The sequence below is a fragment of the Melitaea cinxia genome, chromosome 12 (genome assembly GCF_905220565.1).
Source record: "Melitaea cinxia chromosome 12, ilMelCinx1.1, whole genome shotgun sequence".
Classification (NCBI taxonomy): domain Eukaryota; kingdom Metazoa; phylum Arthropoda; class Insecta; order Lepidoptera; family Nymphalidae; genus Melitaea; species Melitaea cinxia.
The window spans coordinates 2,925,699-2,937,275 of NC_059405.1; the positions used below are offsets into that span (position 1 = coordinate 2,925,699).

Below are 11,577 nucleotides of genomic sequence, written 5' to 3' on the forward strand. Positions count from 1 at the left end.
AAGCCGACCGATGGCGGGATAACCATCCAACTGCTGGCTTTGAAATACACAGACCGAAGACGGGCAGCAGCGTCGTCGGTGCGACAAAGCCAACCCTGTGGTCACCAACCCGCCTATCCAGCGTGGTGACTTTGGGCAAAACACATGAGTTCACTCCATTTTTGGCGCGAACTTGTGGAGGCCTATGTCCAGCAGTGGACTGTATAGGCTGTAATGATAAACATATATATTTATGAATCATTACATAAAATTAAACGGTGAATACAACACAAATATATAGAAACATACTATTGTATGTGTTCCGAAACATAAATTTTATTTGATTTATTCGCATATTTTTTAATATCTTGTATTACATACCTATTTCAATATTATTTTATAAATTTCGACAATAAAAAAATAAATAAATGAAATTATTAAATTACTATTGAGACAAAATCACCCGGACTGTATATTTTTATCAGCTCGTCATTATGCTAGTTACCTATAATATTAATATTTGAATTAAGGGTCCGTGAGCGGCTTTGGTACATAGAAATCCGTACCTACTTTTACTGCACAAAGAATTATTCTATTATTAAGGAACTGGACTTACATGCAACACGCTTATCTGCAGAAATCCATTAATTTTAAGATGTGTTTCTAATGCGAAAAATATGTAAATTTGTCGATTATTAAAATAGAACTAGCATTCTTTAAAACGATACTAACATGGCCATCGAAGATTTTCTTTTTTATAGAATTAACTAAAAGTCACTTTTTTAAACTAGCACGTCAAATTTTGCAGAAAATAGCAAATAAAAATATTAAGTTCAAAATCACAAACCATGACAAGTACATAATAATATTTATAAAATATTTGGACATAAATTTATTACGTAATAAGTAACTTATTGCAATATTATATAACAAAATAACTAACTTCTTATTTTATATCATCCCATGAAATATAGTTAAAGTGTAACTGCTATTTATAGAAGGTGAGTGAGTTAAACAAGACACAGTAAAAATTGTTTTAAAAATATCGTATAACATTGTTTACAATACAATTTTTGTAGAATTACCTCTCGGCTAGGCTTTAGATTAAGAACCGTCATTTTGAAGTTAGATAGGTTAGGGTTATTTTTTTGTAACAGAATTATGTCAATAAACGATCAAAATTTGAGCTTAGATAATTCGACGGTTCTTAATCTAAATCCTTACCTTACATTCTTATAGCTGAAATGCAATTTTAATTAAAATGCAAGATATACCAGAATGTCTAAGTCGACGATATAAGGCGTTGGATAAACTTATTGATGATTTAAATACTTTTGAACCAAACCCTAATGTTGACTGTTCATCTAATGACCCAAGCATCAGACTATTATGCGATTTTTGGAATATACTTAAGGAAGACCCTGATGTCAATTTGTCAGTAAGTACTTAATTAACTACAAAAATGATTTGGGTTTAATAAATAGCACGTAATAAGTTAACCTACTTTTATAGATTCTTCTGATTTATACTTATAGGTTTTAAGCGTGTCTCTAAAGGTTCCTGACCTAGGGGTTTAAGATTAGTATCTAGGCTAGCACCGCTGATTTCATTTGCTTTACTTTGTTAAAAATTTAATCTTTGATTGAGAAAACTTGCGGACTAATTTGCAGCACCAGCTGCAATCATTTTTAAATATGTATCCGCAAAATCTAATGTAGCAGCACGGTTGATCACAATTGATTACGTCACTTTCGTAAGCTATTACAGTACAGTAAAAAGTATTTAATTTTTTATAACTTTATATGCCAACGATTAGGCTCCAATTCTTTTCCAACATAGAGAAAGAAGCCTATGCCCAGCAGTGGGGACATGCTGAATGTGAAGCTTACTTGATATCTTATTGGTTGCAATTGGACTTTATTTTGTACATAATTATATCATTACGTAGTATAAAACAAAGTCGCTTCCCGCTGTCTGTATGCTTAAATCTTTAAAACTACGCAACGGATTTTGATGCGGTTTTCTTAAGTAGAGTGATTCCAGAGGAAGGCTTATATGTATAATAAATGCATAATATAGTAGAGGAACACTGATAGTTTTTGCAACCGTACGAAGCCGGGGAGGGTCGCTAGTATACATATATTCGACGCTCTTATAAAACATATTACAGACTACATTTTGTATGGTTGATATTGATTTTATAAAAAACAAATTACCCATATCAACCGGCTGTTACTTATAACACAAGCATTAAGTTGCTTACCTTAGGAACAAACGACTGTGAGTGAATGTTTAAAAGAAAAAATTAAAGGGCTTTACTTTGAGTAACTCAAAAATAAAGTGATATCTAGGTACGTCGTATAGGCAGGTAAAGAATGCAGCGAAAGTAAAATACATATGTACTTGTGTCAAGTAATCAATTTAACTTATACACAGCTGTACATTTCTTCTGAATAGTACCAATTAGGCGAATAGTATAATGGTTAATAAATTTATTAAAAGAGCATTCATGTAGAATATTGCTCGCGAAAATCCTAAACAAAAACGCTGAAAATGCAATACCGCCAGATATTCGGCATTAACAAGCCTTTAGTTTTATTTGAAACCGTGAAAATTTATGATATTGCGCAATAACAAAAACTGCTGAACATAGAAACTAAGCCATAGAAATATTTATCACGTATATTTAATAGCAAGCCGTTCAGCAACGTATGTGTGTGAATACGAGAAGTGGTTTGTTTGGATCGCAACAAATCAGCTGTTATATGGCAGGATGTTGTAAGAAAAATGAAGATAAAAAACAAGAACCTTCAAGTAAACCTAAAACGTAAGTTTGAACATAAATAGTAGTAATAGTTGTTTCTGTTGTTTGGGATTTAAGAAAGTTAAGGCAAGACAACATAAAAAAAGAAATAAAAGCTTTTGCAGAAATATAATAATTGTATTTGGTCGCAAACGAAAAAAAAACCGACTTCAATAACATCGACAAGTAATACGACGTAAGTAGACGAAACAATAGTCAAGTAAATACGCGTTATCAAAGATTACTCAAAAATCAGATCGCGATGAAATTTAAATGTGATTACACGATAAACACCAGCCTTCGATTAAATTAAAAATCCAAACCCAGTAAAAAGTTATGCGGTATAATACAACGTAGGTTGACGAAAAAATAGTCAAGTAAAACGCATTATTAGATATAGTAATTTGAAAAGAAGTTGTTAGATCTCAAATAAATTTAAATGGGACTAAATGACACGCACCACCTTTTAATTAAATTTTTTTTTGTTGAAATTGGTCCACCCAGTCAAAAGTTCTGAAGTAACATACATTAAAAAATACAGTCGAATTGAGAACCTCCTCCTTTTTTGGCAGTCGGTTAAAAAGTACAAAGTAAGACCAAAACATTTCAGAACATATTTTGATGTGTTTTTATATAATTAAGATACAAAGTTGTAATAGTGGTATTTGTGGACATGAATGCAGAAGAAATGAATATATGTTATAGTACTTATTGTTTAAAATTATTATTTTATCTTGTAGTATGTGTAGTAGTAAACCAAGCAGCGATAGTACACAAAAGCACAAGTGCCAGGCGGCAAAATCTAAATCTACACCACCACCGCCTGTTGACGAGCTACCATTAAATAAAGTTTTATGTAATTTGAAAGAGGTAAATAGAATTAATCTGTTTTATTGTAAACTCCATAACTTAAAAATAATTTATTTTTAACGGTGACTTTTAATGATCGCTATCCTCAAACTGATTGATTTATATGGTGAAGTGAGTCTCGTTATCAAAATGTCCTATGTTGTCCCATGTTAAAGAGACGCTCATTAGAGAAAATCTTCACTATGTCTTTATAGTCGTAAATATCAAGCGAGTTTATATGGTATAAATTTATTTGTAACGTCTACAAGGTATTTTGGGATTTAGGATAGTATTTTCTTAAGAAATTACACAATGAATATATTATTATATATATTGTTGTCCTGTTATCATTGTTAAACTATTGTAGTTATGCTTTTTTATAAACACAAGAAATTGGAATAATGATAAATATTCCTGAAAGAAGTTACGTACTGTAAAATAAGGCAAACTGGTTTTTACTGGTAGTACATACTTCCAGTTTTCATCTTTAGCTGAATTATCTTAGTTTGAGGTCCTGGTCGATCGTAATAGAAATTTACTATTTTTTTAAAGGCTGCTTCATTTGAAAAGAAATGTCAAACCAAAGTCAATGATTTATTAGAAACACAAACGCAATTGCAAGAGCAAATTCAAGTTTTGGAACAAAGAGAGAAAGACGGTATACAGTTGCTGAAACAGGCTGATTGTATGTGGTCTTGTATGGAGGAAACTTATAAAAAGAAGATAGCTGAGTCTTTGGAAAGACAAAAAGATTTATTGAAGCAGGTACGATCACGTACTTATTCGTAAATAAAGGCAGGAACTTGACCTAAGCGCAAAATATTATTTAATTCTATAGGGACTTAAGATGCAGTAGTAAGTAAGTAAGAATGTATACATCTTGATTCATTTTAGCTTAAAGAAGTTGAAGCAAGTAATACAAAATGGCGTAAAAATAAGAAGGATTTAGAATTTCAAATGAACAATATCAATAAATGTCACCAAGAAATGATAGAGAAGAAAAATCAAAAAAGTAGTGATCTTAATTGTATTGACGTGGAAATAGAAGATTTAAAAAAACGCATAGACAGTAATAAAAAAGATATTGAGGCAATAAAGAAGTCTTTTGGAACAAAGAAACAAATTTCCGAAGTATGATTATTAATTTCCTGTTTCAAAATTTAAACGGCAGTAGGTACTTAAGTTAATTTCGTATTTCAGAATAAAATTAACAATATTGCCAAAGAGGTCACGAGATTAGAGAATGTTTTGAAAGAAGAGCAAAAGCGTAAAAAGTTAAAAGAGCAAGAAGGTGACAAGTACATAAAAGATGCAAGAGAGGACCTGCAAAAGCTGTGTAAAGTATTGTTACAGAAAAAACTAGAGAAAGAAGACTTGCTAGCGGAGGTCAGTTGAAAGATATTTTAGAACATAGGTTAGGTTTGAAATGTACCTAAGTATTGTTTTTGAAGTGAAACTGCTTTACGTACGCTTGACTTGGAGAGTAAGCTGGTAAATACGTCACGAGAGCGTTATGAAAAGTATGATCTGGCAAGGCTAACGGAAACTGGAAGGGAGATATAAGTTAGTGAAGATAGAAAGAGAGAGACTTACGTTTCGTAAGTTTTACTTCAGTCGTGTGGTCTAAAGCACACTCCATTTTGTTAGGTAGTTGATTCATTTGCAACAGAAGGAATGAAAAAACACAATCTTTAGAAAGGACTATTTCAAAGATGTTTCACTTTTTCTAATATTTTACTTAATAGTTTTATCATGTTTAAATTAATGTGGTATTTTATGAACTGTGCAAATAATTTACGTATGTTATAGGGAGATGCGTTAACACTAGAAGTTGAATTATTAAAAGAAAATTATGATCAATGTAAAGATAAATGTAAAAGCAAGCAAGAAGCAGTCGAAGAAGAAATTAAGAGTATTGATAAAGAAATTGCTGAATTCAAAGTTAAATGTATACAATGTCATGAATGTACTGATACAATGGATATCAGAAAGTTTTGTATTGACTGTCCACGATGTGTTGATGAAAGAGATTGTTTGTATGAAGACGATCATTGTAGTCCAGATAAAGCATTGGATTGTGTATGTACAACAGTAAAACAGAAATTCCTGGATAACGTCTTTGATAATATGTATACTGTCTTAGAAAGGCAAATAAAATCGGGTCCAGGAAAAGCGGTAGCCGATGCAGTTTTAAATTGCTTAAAAAGAAGTAGAAATGGAAAATTAAATTCAGAGACGAGAAAAATTCTACAGGATTTTATTTTGACAACTGTAAAGAAAAACTTAAATTTGACTATTGTCGGTGGCGCTGTTAAAACAAGATGTGAGGTAAAAATGTTTTTTTTTTTGACCTTGACATTGTTTCTTGATCTTTTAATGTCTTAGGTTCTGGAATAATTAAGTTCTGGGAAAAACAAACACATTTTACATTTTTTTTAAAATAGATGGACGCTGAAACTTACAAACAACTCATGCTTTGTCTCAAACAAGTTAAGGTTACGAAACCAGTCAAAGTCGATAAGGGAACGGAATCTAAAAAGGTTTTTAAATTTTTAAATTGTAGCATTTATAAAATATTGCTTTATATTACAACTTGCTTCCTTAACTTACGTCAAATTTGACCAAAATAAACGTTAATATTTATCATGTGCTCTCTTATCCTATTTTGTACTTAATTATTTTTAGGAACCATGTCGAAGATGGGGTGGTACCAGTGAATGTAATTGTCCAAAGGGACCTAAAGAGTGTATTTGTACCAAGAAAGCACCGCAACGTTCAAATGAACCTACGACTTGCCCACCAGCAGAAAACAAAGAAGATAAGGTGAACAACATGGCCTTCTTGATTACTTTTGTTGAGATGTATATCTATATATTGATATGTGAAGCAAAAACTTTGTACACCTTTTTACGAAAATTGCACTGACGGAGGAGTATGAAATTTCGTACACTTATAGTTTATGTAAAAAAGGAATGCAGAACGCTAATATTATTTTAAAATTATGTACAAAAATATATTAATTCACCAAAAACAACATTACACACACTACCATGTATTTGACACACACGCACTTATCGCGCTCTTTTGTTGATTGTCAAAGTCTGTAGTCAAATTGTTTTTTTTAAATATTTTTTATTTTCATTATTTTTTGTTTTTTTTTTTTTTAATTTAAATTTTTACTATGGTCAAATTTCGACCACTGGGCGACCACTAGTAATGATAAATACGTTTTACTGGCTCGTTGAGGCATTTGATGTGTATGTGTTTTTATATGACTATGTATTATGTAAATATATTTAAAAATGGCTTCGTTCTTATATATAAAAGCGTCTTAGGTGCGACAAAGCCAGCCCTGCGGTCACCAACCCGCCTGCCCAGTGTGGTGACTATGGGCAAAACACATGAGCGCGCATTTTTAGCGCGAACTTGTGGAGGCCTATGTCCAGCAGTGGACTGCAATAGGCTGAAGTGATGATATAAAAATGTATGTCAGTCTATTGTCACTTCTTATTTTAAGAACAGACAACCATTCATGTTAAATATACTATTTATCAATATATTTGGGATGTTCAAGTACTTCTTGACTGCATATGGCATATAATATACCTGCATAATATTTTATGTACTCGATAGGGGGAAGTTGTATCGTGTCCTTATAAGGAAACAACCGCTTGTGGAGTAGATTGTGCAATGCATGAATTACCTAACACAGTTGGAAGCGAAGTGGCATCTTGGAAACCTAATCCTTGTCAGGGTACAAGTTTTTTCATGCTTTCTACTACTATTAATAGTTGTAATTTTCATACAAATATTGCACAATGCTTCAAGATTTTGTTTATGTTAACATTCTGTGAAAATTCTGATTTTATTAATGTTAGAATTACATCGACTGATTCGACGATCGTACCTATTTTTTTGAATTTTATATTACACATATTACATATATATTCCTTACTGCATTTAAAAAAGAAATAAGTAAAAATCATATTTACAAAGAAAGTTGGTAATGACGGTTATATGTAGTAGTAATATTGATTAATTATATGTTTTTATTGATAAAGGTCCAACTTGCCAGTTTAAGAATATGCGTGCAGCTCAATGCATTCTTGGACCTGAATCATTGTCTACGTACTCAAATACAAAAATATCAGTATGTGAGGTATTTATATTTGTGAAATATTCTTCTAAAAACAATAAAAGTATACCAATTTTAAAATGAACAAAACATTTAAGTCTTGTTTTTTTCCAGGTTCCACGTAAATGTGAGCATTCCTCGACAGATCCTTATGTTTGTTATAAAGGTTAGTGTAATTTATATTATAATTTATATGGGAGTACAAGATAAGACATTTTTTAATGTTTATTTATTGTCAAATATTATAAAAATAAAATAAATCTCAGATCTAGGAAGTCGTCCTCGAGAACGTATTATTGAGGAAGTTTTGGGTAAATACACAGAAATAACGCCGATAGAGAAAGTGAGCTATACCATGATTAGCAGTGACTCCATTGATGCTAAAAATATGCCTTCGAAAAATGTATCGTTTAACTTTTTATAAATTATTGTCTCTCATTTTATTTATCATCCATCAACTTTATTGGCATCAAAATAAATGTTTTACAGTTTACACTAGTTTTATTTAAATTGTCGATAGTTACCTAATTTTCATTTAAATATTCAAAATTTATTTTAGGTTCTGTAAAAGTTGCTGTGTGTTTTAATTATACCTACTTTTAATTCAAGTAAGAATGATTACAGACCAGTTATAAATAAGCACTGCTTTCAATTGTTTTGTACTCCCATATTCTTCAGGTTCGATAAAGAACACCTTTAAAGTTTGTGTTATTTTAAAAATTTACAGATACAAAACAAGTGAAAGCAGAAAAACAAAATACGATTGAACGCAAAATTGCATTTGGACCTATAGCTAATGAAAAAATCAGTATTGTAGTACCAACTGACCAAGTTAAAATACACGAAACAACTATAACAGATACACTACCGAGTGAAAATGGTTTAAATGACACGAACCCAATTATATTTAAATCATTTTCTGGTGATTTAAAAATAGCATTAAATCAAAAAGTTATTGAAGAAATAAATAAAAATTTACAACGTGGCACTAATGTATATGTTGGTTTAAGAAAAACTGATAACGGAAAACTATTATTTAGCATACATTCTGATGTTTCAATAATTACTCATGATAAAGTATTTTTGCCCAAAAAGTCACCTTCTGGAAATATAATTCTTGAAGCATTTAAGCCAATTCATGGTAAAGCAATTAATAACCTAAATAAGGAATTATATGATAAAATGCACGATGTAAAGAGAGACGACGAATGTAATTTAGTCCCTTTTAAGGGTCATAATTGTCTTGACAGAAAGGATGTGCATAATTTGAATTCAAATAAACCCAAGGAACAAAAACACGAAAGTGAAAAAAGCCATAGAATACATAAAGTTGAAGTCAAAGGCATTAATTTTAAAAACCCAGGAGTATATGCACTAAAAGAAACTAGATCAGGGAACTATCAAATAATTTTGGATAAGGAATACGAAAAATTTAATAAGCAAGTAATCAAAGACTATGAAGGTGATTGCCATTTAGAATATGTTCAGCTAATGAACTCTGAGTCGGGACACTTTATATTGAATTTTGAAGAAAATCATAACAAAGATGCGAAGAAAGCACTATTAGTTAAAACAGAATCTGGAAATTTGAATGTATTAATCAACAAATTAAATACCAATCATTTATCGAATATATCAAATTCAAAAGTATCTATAGTAACAGCCAATGCTCTTAGTGAACTTCTGAGTACATCAGTATCACTAAACAAAGAATTTCACATGGATAGTACAAGAAATTCTCGCTTACTAGATATAAAGTCTAATAGTGACTCAAATTTGTACAAAAAAGACAAAATCAGTTTCTCAGTTGATAATAATAAAGAGGCTTATAATGAAGACATTGGGCATGTTAAAATGTTTGAAAGTAAAGCAATTGCTACATCTTGTAATGCTCGGTGTCACGATAATTCTTGCAATAGAAGTAAATGTGTTTGTAAAAACTTGTGCTATAAATCAAAACAGTGGTTTTGGGAAAACTCTATCCGTGATACGAATAAAAAAATATGTGGTATAAATAATGTACAACATGATAAAAATTTCTTTCAGAGTTATAATACAAATGAGTTTATATTGTATAAAAGAGATGATGAAGTAGAAATTTTAAAAAATCCCCCTCATGAAGTAAAAATACCATGCGGTGGTTGTTTGGCTGTCGACAAAGTGCCTCAAGAACACAAAATTTGCGACCTAAATGGTTCCTGTCCCTATGGGATTGATAATTATGAGTCAATTCAAAGTGATTTATTAAAAACTAATTCCTACAGCAAAAAATATAATATAGACGAATACGATTTGGAAAAATTAAATGAAAGTAAACTAAAAAATAAAAAGGGAGATAATCAAAATTATTTACGTTGGGACTCCATGGAACATTTTCCTCCACAGCTACCATCATTTCTAAGGGATTTTACCTTTATTTAAAAAAATACACTTTATTTTTATTATGGGTTATGATTGTTCTTAAAAGCCTTGGTAAATAAAATGTCTAAACCTGATTTAATAAATGTCAAATCCAAAGTGTTTCTGATTATAATTTCGATGTGTTATTACACTAGTAAAGTGTAGAAATCGGTTGCAATATTTTTAAATGGCACTGCAGACTGTTCAACGAATAGCTAAAGTTTAGTAACACGAGTATGAATTATCAGAATGGTGTTCGGGGAAAAATTTATGTCCTACACTTTTCATTTAAGTGAATTATGAGCTACAACAGTGAATGCAATTTGTGTGGGTTCCTATCGCAGTTTGTGAACTGTAGAAACAAAAGGGTGCCATCATTTCACATCTAAATTGTCGTCTAGACGGAAGGATAAGAATTATGTTTGCTTTATTCAATTTTCTATGCTGCGAGAGCAATTTAAAAAAAGAGAACTTCTTACTACTCGAGAAAGTACTTAGGTACGAAAGAGCAGTTATTTTTAATTTTAACTAGGTTACCTCGGGATTTCTGGGACAGTTTGATACCGTTGTAGCTAAATTAAAAATTATTTTATTAAATTACTAAGCTATGCGTATTTATATAAATATATAAACGTATTATTTTTATTAGTTAGAAATTAAAGTAAGAAGTTTAACATGAAAATGGAAATAATTTTTAATAAATTGACAAGTATTTAGCGCTATTAGGTATTTCATCATTTTTCATTATTTCAGCCTATTGCAGTCCACTGCTGGACATAGGCCTCTACAAGTACGCGCCAAAAATGCGTAAACTCATGTGTGTTGCCCATAGTCACCACGCTGGGCAGGCGGGTTGGTGACCGCGGGGCTGGCTTTGTCGCACCTAAGACGCTGCTGCCCGTCTTCGGCCTGTGTATTTCAAAGCCAGCGGTTAGATGGTTATCCCGCTATCGGTCGGCTTCTTAAGTTCCAAGGTAGTGGAACCTTGTTATCCCTTAATCGCCTCTTACGACACCTACGGGAAGAGCTAGAGGTAATTATTATATATGTATACTAGCTGCCTGGACAGACTTCGGTCTGTCAAAAGTTAATAGATTTTTATTTATATAGATTTTAAAAAAAAAATTTAGTATTTAATACCTTCCGTGAGCCTTAAAGATCATAGAAAAAAAAATAAATAAATAAATAGCCAAATTGGTCGAGCCAGTCTCGAGTTATGCACTTAGCAACATTCATTTTTATTTATATAGACAGATTAGGAACGACTACTTGATTGTCATTGTTAATATTTTTTGTCTATAACTTATTGCGAGATTACATATTATGTTTGTACGTTACCTATCTTCTCTACGTATAACTATATCTTACGATATCACAAGCTTACACTTTTGTGGCTATGGTTACTACTTCA

General features: G+C 31.2%; 1 protein-coding gene across 1 annotated transcript; it reads left to right on the top strand.

Moving 5' to 3' along the window:
- Positions 1-1,240: 1,240 nt before the first annotated feature.
- On the top strand, positions 1,241-10,286 carry LOC123658649. The gene is made up of 14 exons (XM_045594012.1): positions 1,241-1,417; positions 2,673-2,806; positions 3,523-3,652; positions 4,184-4,396; positions 4,526-4,762; positions 4,832-5,017; positions 5,441-5,959; positions 6,076-6,171; positions 6,317-6,454; positions 7,265-7,385; positions 7,693-7,790; positions 7,881-7,932; positions 8,033-8,169; positions 8,862-10,286. Exons 1-14 carry the CDS (start codon positions 1,241-1,243, stop codon positions 10,185-10,187), a joined length of 3,564 nt encoding a protein of 1,187 aa, XP_045449968.1. The 3' UTR covers positions 10,188-10,286.
- Positions 10,287-11,577: the final 1,291 nt, after the last annotated feature.

What these genes read in the sequence shown, in the direction of transcription:
- LOC123658649 (XM_045594012.1), top strand. Translation starts at nt 1,241, where the DNA reads ATGCAAGATATACCAGAATGTCTAAGTCGACGATATAAGGCGTTGGAT. An exon ending in CAAAGAAACAAATTTCCGAA is followed by an intron (nt 4,763 to 4,831) that starts GTATGATTATTA and finishes TTCGTATTTCAG; the next exon opens with AATAAAATTAACAATATTGC. An exon ending in AAGAAGACTTGCTAGCGGAG is followed by an intron (nt 5,018 to 5,440) that starts GTCAGTTGAAAG and finishes CGTATGTTATAG; the next exon opens with GGAGATGCGTTAACACTAGA.